Raw genomic sequence first — 12,941 nt, 5'->3', positions numbered from 1 at the left:
TAAAGCAGAGGGTGGAGAGAGAAAAGCGCAACCAGAGGGAGTGTGTGAAAGAGAGAAAGAGGACCTTCTGACAGGAGTGTTTAGTTATGAAAACAAAAGTATTGTAACAGATGGCACCCTGGAAACCTCATAACAGCGGATTGGAACGAGCCGGCGTAGCTTATCGGCGGATGACTTCACACACACACACTTGGATATATAAGATCTCACTAGGAGGGTCCACCACCCAGTAGATTTCAGCTTTGGAGTCTAAATCTTTCAACAAACATCCTACCAACCCTTAAAAGCATATTTGTGTGTGTGTGTGTGTGTGTGTTGAAGACCAACCGGGGAGGTTCTTGAAACATTGAAGCACCAGGTGGATGCACTTCTTGTTGCAAGCTTGAAAATGGAAACAGAACCTTTGGGAATGTTTCTGGACAATGCATCAGTTCTGGATGTGGATCGAGGAATAATTAACAACGTTTACATCCAGCAACACTTTGACGCTTTTAGCGTCACCATCGCCGTGCTGTATTTAGCAGTATGCATTGTGGGATTGGCTGGAAACTCGCTGGTCATCGTGGCGATTTTGAAACTGGATAAAATGTCTTCGGCGACCACTGTGTATATATTCAATCTGGCGTTGGCTGATGGACTCTTCATGGTCGGACTGCCGTTCATCGCTATACAGAACTTCCAAGATCAATGGATTTTCGGAGGCGCGGTTTGCAAGCTGGTTATGATTCTGGATGGCATCAATCAATTCACAAGTGTTTTCTGCTTGACGGTGATGAGCGTTGATCGATATATGGCGCTGGTGGATCCATTACGCTTTGCACGTTGGCGGACGCCAAAAAGAGCCAAGATTATCGCCGCGTTGATGTGGTTCATTTCATTATTTCCAGTTCTTCCAATGGCAATTCATTTTTCTGCAGATTACGGTTTGTGCACCGTTGACCCTCACGTTGCATCTGACTCTTGGTGGTTGGCCTTTCTCAGCTATACATTCGTATTAGGCTTCGCTCTACCGTTCACAATAATGATCGTGTTTTACACAGCGCTCGTCGTGACTTTAAGAAACGCCAGGCAGACTTCAGCATCTCTGGAGAATCACCACTTGGAGAAACAAGTCACCAAAATGGTAGTGGCGGTCGTTTCGGTGTTCGGCGTCTGCTGGTTGCCGTTTTACGTCTTCAACTTCTGCTCGCTGCACCAAATGGACCTGGTTCTGGATTTCACCCGTGGATTTGAGTTTGTGGTGTTACTGTCGTACTCCTGGAGCTGCGCCAATCCTATATTATACGCTTGTTTGTCGGAAACGTTTCGAAGGCATTTCCGTGTCCTCCTGTGTCCTCATAAAAGCTCCCCGACGCCCTGCGAAAGAGACACTGAAGGCTACGTTCTGCACGACACCAACGCACAAGGAGCTAGCGTGCTAGCGTAATGCATTTTGACTTTAAATAGGAGAATCTAGAGCGTCAGTCTTATGTTGAACGAATGTTGGGTTCCTCATAATTCCGTCATGTTGTCTTAACACAAATCGATTAGGTTAAAGTTATTGTTTTAACAAATTTAAGTGGATTAAACATTAATTAAGCTGTCCCAAATCCTCAAGAATAGTGTTGTTTAAGCTAATTTAAAACAAGTAGTTTGAACAAACAGCAGAAATGTCATTTTTTGAGTTTATATTCTCAGCAATTTCCAATTTGTGAAAATACTAGTAATTTATAGTAATAACGATGGATCATTCCATAGTAAAGTGTATTATAATGTATTATTTACACACACACACAATGACATTTGCTGTTTGTTCAAGCTACTTATTTAAAATGAGCTGAGACAACACAATTCTTTAGGGGTTTTAACTTAATTGTTTCATGTTCAATCCACTTACTCATTTACCTTAATTCCTTCATGTTGTTCCAACACAAATCAAATGTGTGGAACCCAGTATTTTTTTACAGTGTACATTTTTTTACTACTGCATACTGTACACTGTGAAAAGCGATTAGTTACCTTACTTTAAAAGCAACAAGTTTACTTTAAAAAGGGAGTAAATCCATTGTACACTCAAAAAATTACTTTTGCTGCTTGTTACAACTTACTGTAAGTTAAATACAACTTACTGTATTAAAAATGAGTTGATTCAACACAATTCAGCTCAATTCAATTCAGTTTTTTGTTTGGGACAACTTAATTGTTTTATGTTCATTCCACTTAAAGTTTGTAAAAACGATTATGTTAACCTAATAGATTTATGTTGGGACAACATGAAGGAATTGTGTGGCATCTTTTACAGTGTAACTTGCAACAATTAAATTGACTGAACTTAATTTCTATAATTATGCTCATAATTCATTTGTGTAGTCATTTTTCAGGCAATAGCTTTATTCACTTTAAGTCAACTAATCACTTTAAAAGCATCGGGATTACTCACTTTTTTTAAGAAAAGCAAAATAATCACTTTTTTACAGTGTACTATAGTTTTTACTACAGTAAACTGTGCTGTATTGTGGTAGAAAACTATTGTTTTGTTTATTATGTTTATATTACTATAGTTGTTGTGTTGCCATAGCTACTATAGAATCACCACAACCGATTAATTACAATAGTTGCTGTGTTACCATAGCAACTGTAGAATCTCCACAACAGATTAATTACAATTATTGTTGTTACCATAGCAACTATAGAATCGCCACAACCGATTAGATGCTATACTTCTTGTCTTACCATAGCAACAATAGAATCACCGCAACAGATTAATTACTATAGTTCTTGTCTTACCATAGCAACTGTAGGTTCCCCACAACAGATTAATTACGATAGTTGTTGTGTTACCATAGCAACTATAGAATCGCCACAAGAGATCAATTACTATAGGTTTTGTGTTACCATAGCAACTATGGAATCTCCACAACAGATTAATTACAATTATTGTTGTGTTACCATAGCAACAATAGAATCACTGCAACAGATTAACTACTATAGCTGTTGTGTTACCATAGAAACTATAGAATCGCCACAACAAATTACTATAGTTGTTGTGTTACCATAGCAACAATAGAATCACCGCAGCAGATTAATTACTATAGTTGTTGTGTTACCATAGCAACAATAGAATCACTGCAACAGATTAATTACTATAGTTGTTGTGTTACCATAGAAACCATAGAATCACCACAACAGATTAATTACCATAGTTGTTGTGTTACCATAACAACTATAGAATTGCCACAACAGATTAATCACGATAGTTGTTGTGTTACCATAGCAATTATAGAATTGACACAACATTCATTCATTCATTCATTTTCTTTTCAGCTTAGTCCCTTTATTAATCCGGGTTCACCACAGCGGACTGAACCGCCAACTTATCCAGCACGTTTTACGCAGCGGATGCCCTTCCAGCCGCAACCCATCACTGGGAAAATCCCCACAACAGATTAATTACAATTATTGTTGTGTTACCATAGCAACTATAGAATCTCCGCAACAGATTAATTACTATAGTTGTTACCATAGCAACTATAGAACTACCACAACTGATTAATTGGATAGTTGCTGTGTTACCATAGCAACTATAGAATCTCCACAAAAGATTAATTACAGTTACTGTTGTGTTACCATAGCAACTATAGAATCACCGCAACAGATTAATTAATATAGTTCTTGTGTTATCATAGCTACTATAGAATCACCACAACAGATTAACTCAAGTACTCTACTATAGTATTGTTCAAAGCACTGTAGTATTAACTATAAATTACCATAGTATTTTTTCATATGTAAGTTGAATGGGGTCAAAATAATTAAATTGTTCTTTTTAAGCCAAAGATCATTGGAATTTTAAGTAAAGCTCATCTTCCGTGAAGATATTATGTAAATGTCCTGAATTGTTTATTATTGAAAGCATTTCCTTTAAACAACTTTAAAGGGGATTAAAGATTTTTAAATAGTTGTACCTCAGCCAAATATTTCCCCATCCCAACAAACCAAACGTCACAGTAAAGCTGATTTATTCAGCTTTCAGATAATGCATCTCAATTTCCAAACACAAAAATGACACACGACTGGTTTTATGCTCTAGTGTCACATATTCTGAAGTGTTTGTGTTGCAATGCACTCTAATATAACACATATAAACGTGTAATGCTTCCTTCTTATGCCGCATTAGTGTAGTGCACTACAAAGTACAGGCCTGTGAGGTTTTGCTTCTGTACAAAAAACAAAATGCATGAGCAGACGGAGGCTTGGTAAGTGGCGAGTCCATATCTCGCCCTCTACGGTGCTTTTTTCACCACAAAGGCAAAGCCGGTTTCCATGCTAAAGCAAGGGTCCGTGTTGTAAGGATGATTATGCAATTCTGCCTTCCTGTCAGACGGATTGTGGACGATGTCAAGGTTGTCATGGCATCCGGCTTGAACCAAATATTTGAGGAAATCGTGTGACTGTTGCCAAATGACAGATGAATAAGGAATGTGGTTTTGTGAATTTGTTTGAAAGCGGTTGATGTATTAGATGTTAATAATGGCCACGGGTATAAATCAGCATGTGTTTTTCATGAGTCCAATGACAAATTCTGTATACAGCTATTGAAAACATGTAGAGAGACTCCTTAAGAATTCTTAGCTCCTTCTGATTTACAGGACTTGTTATGGATCTAATAATGAATGTAAATGAAAGCATGCCTTATTTTTTTATTTCCTGACAAAATAAAAGCTCTAAGCGATCACATTTTTATATTATATTTGGAATAAACAGAATAAATCAACAACTCAAACACATTTCTCCAAACCATACTTTACTCTTGTTTGTTTATATATTGTATATGGATCAAATTGTTTGACTGAATATCATTTTAGTGGTTATGTTCCGTAAATCAGGGTAATAATGTATGATATTCTTTGCTTATAAAATCATATAACTCAAATCATTGTAAAGGGGAAAAGTTCAGTTTTAGGTTTTGTTATATTTGTTTTGTTTTAATGCTGGAATACCCCTTTTTGTGTTTAATCCATATTTTTAATAGGAACATTGTTAATAAATAACACACAGCAATTTAAATACATGACCTTTAATGTATATAAAGATGATCTACACAGGGTAAAGTCTTTTTTTTTCTTCTTTTTTTAATTGTCCTGCCGTTCTGTGTAAATATGTTGTTTATAATAGTTTTCTTTTGTTCTGTTTTTTGCTGTTTTCTTTTGAATTTTGTTTTGTGGGGTTTTTTGTTTTGCATTTTGCTTTGTTTAGTTTTTAGTGTTTTGTTTTATCGTTTGTTCTTTTTTGTTTTCTTTTGAATTTTGTTTCGTTTTGTGTTTTGTTTAGCTTTTTGTGTTTTGTTTAGTTTTTAGCGTTTTGTTTTGTTTGATCATTTGTTCTTTTTTGTTTTCTTTTGAATTTTGTTTTGTTTAGTATTTTGTTTATTTTTAGCTTTTTGCATTTAGTTTTGTTTATTTTTTAGCATTTTGTTTTGTTTTTTGCTTATTTTGCATTTGTTTGTTTTATCGTTTGTTGGTTTTAGTTTTTGTGTGTTCTTTTTTGTTTTGCATTTTGTTTTGTTTAATTTTTGGCATTTTGCTTTGTATTTTTGCTTTTTTTGGCATTTTATTTAGTTTTTATTGTTTGTGGGTTTTTGTTTTTTGTGTTTTTTTTTAGCATTTTGTTTTGTTTTTTGCTTATTTTGCATTTTGTTTTGTTTTATCGTTTGTTGGTTTTAGTTTTTTGTGTGTTCTTTTTTGTTTTGTTTAATTTTTGGCATTTTGCTTTGTATTTTTGCTTTTTTTGGCATTTTATTTTGTTTTTATTGTTTTTTGTTTTTTGTGTTTTATTTTGCATTTTGTTTAGTTTTTTGCATTTTGTTTATTTTTTTGCATTTTGTTTAGGTTTATTTTAGCCTATTTTGCATTTTGGTTTGTTTTATCATTTGTTGGTTTTAGTTTTTGTGTGTTCTTTTTTGTTTTGCATTTTGTTTAATTTGTTGCGTTTTGCTTTGTATTTTTGCTTTTTTTGGCATTTTATTTTGTTTTTATTGTTTGTTGGTTTTTGGTTTTTGTGTTTTATTTTGCATTTTGTTTTGTTTTTTGCATTTTGTGTTGTGTTTCATTTTATTTTTTAAGGTTTTTTTTGTGTGTGTTTTTTATTGTGTTTCGTTTTTGTTTTGTATTTATTTTGTTTTGCTTTTTTGTGTTTGGTTTTTGTGCTTTGTTTTGTTTTGAGAAACCTATGTGCCAAAAAACTGAAGATGTGCTGTAGATAACAAAATCTGAACTTAGTAAAAACAAACAAAAACAAACAAACAAATGAATTCAGTGTATTCAAGTGTATCAAAGAAATGTCAATATTTTATACTCATGCTATTTTAACCCAGTATTATACTGCATGTACAGAATATTTGCATCTATAATCATCCCCAAAATATACTACTTCATGTAAATTATCATTGATGATAAACAAATAAAAGCACAGCTAATGACAAAGCTTGTCATTGTCTTTGTTCAATAAAGCATTATTACAATATGTATGAATTTCAGAGCACGTCCTACCAAAGGGGTTTTATGTGGAGGTTGTCAAAGGTTTTCAGATTAAAGAGGCATTTTGAGCAGCTTCTGTTTTAAAATGCATAAACGTATAACCTCTTGGATGTTGCAACGAAAAACAAATCTATCATCTGCATGAAGTTTGACTTGAGCTGGTTATTATTATCCTGACAGAGCTGAAGGTTTGAGAGAAAATGCCCACAGCAGGTCTTTGCTCACATCTGGCCCACATTTGAAACAAATATGCTGTTTTTGAAGCCGTTTTATAGGCAGCCAAGGTGCAATACAAGCCCATAACATACCTTTCTCTATTCCCTATATGCATGACTACAGGAAAACCTGGTAGCATTAAACCCCTAACTTTTTTATTCAGCAAAATATGAGCATGCACTGTAAAAAATAAGCCGTATATGATCAGTTTTATGTATTTTGTGATTTTTATTTTTAGTTATGCTTTTGAATTGCATTATGGGTGGTTGATCTTTATTCCAACAACTTTTAACCTTGAAGTTTATTTTTTTATTTAATTTAATTTAATTTAATTTTATTTTATTTTATTTTTTTATTATTTTTTTTAATTTAATTTAATTTAATTTAATTTAATTTAATTTAATTTAATTTAATTTAATTTAATTTAATTTAATTTTATTTTATTTTATTTTATTTTATTTTATTTTTATTATTTTATTTTATTTTATTTTATTTTATTTATTGTCTGGGTTGGTGTTGCATATTACACTACAAACACTTTGTAATAAACTGTATATTACTGTAAAAGTATATTTTGTTATTTTACAGACTTATTTGTCTATATATTGTTTCTTAAACATTATATTATTTACTAAAATGTCAATAAAAATCCCTGTTAAACTGTAGAGGTGAATTTTCAACATCAAAAGTCGACAGAGCAGAGATCAACATCTCATAATGCAATTCACAACCGTAAATAAACCCAAAACACATCACAACATACAGAAACTGTTCATGCATGCACTGTAAAAAAAACAATCCTGGTTGCTTTTTAAGCTGAATCAAATTAATCATTGAACCACTGAGTCCACTGAACTTATATTATACTAAACTGACTTAAAACAGCTTGCGTAACTTATAAAATTAAGTTAGAACATGATTGACTTAGTTTAATAAGTTATAATGAATTAAAAACATATGCTGTCATGACTAATTGATATTTTTTACAGTGTGCGTACGTGTTTTAATACACAAAGGAAAATAACTACCCATGCACAGAAAAATGCATAAATAAAAGAGAGACAAAATTAGATTACTTAAACACTTAAAATGCTTCATTCCCATGTACAAATATAGAAAGAGAGTATCCTGTGGCTCTGTGATGAATATGATTGTCAAAAATTCATACCTCTGACATAAAACAGATGGAAACTGAGCTTAAAAAAATCATCCAAAATATGATTTGGGTACAAAATTAGAAGAATCGCAGCAGCTCTCACGTACTTCATGTACCGGAACAATGTTAAAGAGCATCTCTCAGGAGGTTATTAGATCACTTCCATCATTACTCATTCATTCATTTTCCTTCGGCTTAATCCCTTTTTTTTTTAAATCAGGGGTCGCCACAGTGGAATGAACCACCAACTATTCCGGCATATGTTTTATGCAACTGATGCCTTTCCAAATACCCATACACACTCATTCACACACACTCATACACTACAGCCAATTTAGTTTATTCAATTCACTTATATCATCACTCATTACTCTAAGTAAGAGTCCAGCATATACATCATATCGTAAGTGCGCAAAAGGACAATTATGTTTACTTTATAATGTGGTTAATTTAGGATAGGGTCTCAATTTACCTGAATTCTAGCCTAAATGGTTCAGCACATTTTTGTTTTTAATTGCACATTTCACTACAAAATAGGGGTAAATTTAATATGATTGTGATTTTTTCCTAATTGTCTAAAATGTAATATATATGTGGAATACTGTATAAACCAACCCAGACTCACATTTCTGGACAGCACCAAATATGTCCCTGGAGGTACGTTTTCAGATCTCAAATTTCTCTCGCGAGTGCCATTCGCACCTGCTGTTCTCGAGTAAATCCACCAGAGGCCGCTGTTGACTGACTGATCGACCGACCGACCGATGTCCCCACCCACCTTTCCCTAAACCCAACCGATTGTGTTTTCAAAAGCAATCCAGTTCTCACCCTGTTATTGTTAATTTTATGGCTTTTTTTTTTGCTTTACGGAACCGTTCTTTGCTGGACTCGAACCCCGTCATCGTGGTCAACTCCTCTCCATGCCTCAAGTCTGCAAATGTATGTGGCCAGCCACTGGGCAAACTAGTAACAGCAAAAAAGCTGTCCACGTGGAGGTAAGTGGTCAGCTGGTAGTGTAAAAAGTAACTGAAGCCGTATGTGGCGTCATACCGCACCGTAGCATTTATTTTTAAAAAGAAAGGCAGCATAAGTACCTCTGGCTATATAAATCGTGCTCTCCTGAAATGTATACGGGGGTACGTTTTGACATTGAGCCTGTGCTGGTGTAAATATTATCAAATAAATTATAAAATGACACATAGAGAGAAGTGATGTAATTTTAGAATTGTATAAATATAATAATTGTTAAAAAAAATTAATTAAAACTAAATAATGTAAACTATATTTTGCGGACGAAAGTGAAGAGGGTTGGGGAGCCGTGTGAGGAGGGGAATCTGTAAAATGAGGAGGTGGATCTGGCTGGCTATCTATCTATCCATCCATCCATCCATCCATCCATCCATCCATCTATCTATCTATATATATACACACACACACATACATACATATATATACATATACACATACATACATACATACATATATATATACACAATATTGGGCTAAATATGGGCAAAGTCAACACTGGTTTAACTTTTTCTATTAGATTTAAATGACACATTTTAACCAAATAGCTTTGGAAAAAGGTATTGGTTTGAATATGTCAACCTTTGACATAATTTTTTCCAGGTTTACAACAAAAACATTGCAATATAAAGCTTTTTTTCCCTTCTTTTTTATTTATTTTTTTAGAAAATTACAATTTGTTGCGATTAAATATTGGGGTTATTCCATGCACTCAATATTTCTTAACTCTTCTGAAGTTACAACATGTCTGAAAAAAAATGGCATCATTTATTTAATTAATTTAGGCACAAAAACCCTCTAAATGATCACTTTTTCAAAGAATTGTCATCAGTTGTTTACAGAATAAATAAAACAGTTTTAAATCAAACACAGCCATAAACCAAGTTAAATAATCACTTATATGCAGGAGCCGACTTAACCAATAAGGGAATTAGGGGGCCCCAACCAATGCCAAGAAGCCTATACAGTCCCAACACATGCACTATAGGTGAATTGATTAACTAAATTGGCAGTAGTGTATGAGTGTGTGCGTGTAAATGAGTGTGTATGGGTGTTTCCCATGTGTGTAAAACATATGCTGAAATAGCTGGCGGTTCATTCTGCTGTGGTGACCCCTAATGAATAAAAGGACTGTGCCGAAGGAAAATGAATGAATGTTGTGAAATCTGTTTAAGATTTTAATGTTATTACTTGCTTTCAAAAACGGGGGACCCCATGAATAGTGGAACGTTCCATTGGTAGTGTGCATGCAAATATTAAAATCTAACCACAATTATGGCTAATTAGCTGTACATGGTAAGTTTGTGAATTTGTTTTTTATTCGTGAACTTATTGCATTTAATTTTACAGTATATAAAAGGTTCCACTTTATATTAACATGCAGTTTATTTACAAATCAGTGAAACAAATCTACAGAGAAAACAATATCTGTAAAGAGAATGTTTTGAGCTTTAATGCTTGGGCCCCATACGTGGAATTGCTTAGGGCCCATTAATCAGTAAGTCTGCCCTTGCTTATATGAAATGTGAGACTAAAATTCTAGTCCTGGTTGTTTGTTTTTCTGTTCTTAATGCATTTCATTTGCCATCAATCCTTTTGAATGCAGTTTTAAACAACAACAACTGTCCTCCAGTTCAGCTGTCACTTTTATAGCGCTGATGACCCACGGTTTCATTCAACCTTTGGCTTTGAGCCTTAAAAAACACCCTTTAAAACTTCTCTAATCATCTATCATCAGTATTATCACAGTGTCTATGAACTTTAATTGGACCCCTGGGAACCACATGTCAAGCTTGCTTTATAATGTATAGTTCTGTCACATATCAGGAATATAATGAATAGGTTAGTTCGTCTCTCGAGACACTGATTCATGAGCATATGGGCTTTATTAAAATCACAACAGGAGCTTAGATAGGATAAGAAGAGGATTCAAGTGTTTAATTTGGCATTTGTCTCATTTCTTTACAGATGAATGTTGTTAAAATGGGTTATTTTTAAGGCAGGAAACTGACAATGGGATTGACTTTTTTCCCTGTAGTGAGATTGATCTAATTCTTAAATAAATGTAGGGCGGGGCTTGATTTTGTTTATTGTTTATTTTGTTGATTTTGTTTATTTATTGGATGGTTGGTTGGTTGTGGTTTGCTATTGGATGGAATTTGAGGACTGTGCGGATATTATAATAAGCACTGCAATATTGCAAAATGAAGAATTTCCTATTTTATTTCATAAATAATTCATAAATACATTATAATAAGCACTGCAATATTGTTAAATGAAGAATTTCCCATTTAGATTTCATAAATAATTCATAAATACATTATAATAACCACTTATATATTGTTAAATGAAGAATTTCCCGTTTATATTTCATAAATAATTCATAAATACATTATAATAAGCACTGCAATATTGTTAAATGAAGAATTTCACATTTATATTTCATAAATAATTTATAAATACATTATAATAACCACTGCAATATTGCAAAATAAAGAATTTCCCATTTATATTTCATAAATAATTCATAAATACATTATAATAACCACTGCAATATTGTTAAATGAAGAATTTCCCATTTATATTTCATCAATAATTCATAAATACATTATAATAAGCACTGCAATATTGTTAAATTAAGAATTTCCCATTTATATTTCATAAATAATTCATAAATACATTATAATAACCACTGCAATATTGTTAAATGAAGAATTTCCCATTTATATTTCATCAATAATTCATAAATACATTATAATAAGCACTGCAATATTGTTAAATTAAGAATTTCCCATTTATATTTCATAAATAATTCATAAATACATTATAATAACCACTGCAATATTGTTAAATGAAGAATTTCCCATTTATATTTCATCAATAATTCATAAATACATTATAATAACCACTGCAATATTGCAAAATGAAGAATTTCACATTTATATTTCCTAAACAATTTATAAATACATTATAATAACCACTGCAATATTTAAAAATATATATTTTATTTGCAATTTTTTATTTCATGGTGACTTAAAAAAAAAGTATTTATCAGATGTATTTTATAATTAGATTTTATTTAGTTTTGTACTTTTTAAGGAAAATGTATAAAAAGACGAATAGACTATTATAGAATATTATACGATTTACAAAAATTCACCGCAACAGATCAATTACTATAGTTGTTGTGTTACCATAGCAACTACAGAATCACCACAACAGATCGATTGCTATAGTTGTTGTGTTACCATAGCAATTACAGAATCGCCACAACAGATTAAATACTATAGTTCTTGTGTTACCATAGCAACTTTAGAATCGCCACAACAGATTAATAACTATAGTTGTTGTGTGACCATAGCAACTATAGAATAAACACAACAGATTATTAACTATAGTATTTGTTCCCATAACAACTATAGAATCGCCACAACAGATTAATTACTATAGCAACTATAGAATCGCCACAACAGATTAATTACCATAGCAACTATAGAATCGCCACAACAGTACTTACTATGAATTGCTATAGTGTTTTTTATGTGGGTATCCAGTTAAATCAATCATTTTGACTTGATTTACACTTCTTTTTCAAGTGGCGTCTGTTTATTGTCATTGCCACAGTTTACCTTTCATCAAGGCTTTTCCTGACTGATCTGCCATTGACCTTTAACCCCATATATTCTCAGTTTCGGCTCTTGTTGACTAAGCACTGTCAGAGGTGAAGGCCCACTAGTGTGTTCACTTCTTATCTTCGTTCAAGAAGGAGGATTTCAGTGCTCTTAAAGGGATCCTGTTATGCTTTTTGTAACTTAAAATGTTAGTTAGCATGTTTTGCGCTTAAAAAAAAGATCTACAAATTTACAGATCTCAAAGATGGCTCTAAATGGGAGGATATGGTTTTAAAAAATTGACCACAGTGTCGTTTTTTAGACTCTGTGGTGTCAAATTTTTTTGCTTCATTAGAGTTCAGTGTGTCATCAGGAGCCACAGGGATTGATCTGGACTGAATTGTGTGTCTTTATTTA

The 12,941-nt window shown here is 32.7% G+C and overlaps 1 protein-coding gene across 1 annotated transcript; it reads left to right on the top strand.

Moving 5' to 3' along the window:
• The first annotated feature begins 289 nt into the window (after positions 1-289).
• Positions 290-1,571, top strand: LOC130238743 (somatostatin receptor type 2). The gene has a single exon (XM_056469840.1). It carries the CDS (start codon positions 389-391, stop codon positions 1,424-1,426), a length of 1,038 nt encoding a protein of 345 aa, XP_056325815.1. The 5' UTR covers positions 290-388; the 3' UTR covers positions 1,427-1,571.
• The last annotated feature ends 11,370 nt before the right edge of the window (positions 1,572-12,941 follow it).

This window comes from Danio aesculapii, chromosome 12 (genome assembly GCF_903798145.1).
Source record: "Danio aesculapii chromosome 12, fDanAes4.1, whole genome shotgun sequence".
NCBI lineage: Eukaryota > Metazoa > Chordata > Actinopteri > Cypriniformes > Danionidae > Danio > Danio aesculapii.
The sequence above is the reverse complement of the archived record's forward strand: the minus strand, read 5'-3'. Positions and strand labels throughout refer to the sequence as shown.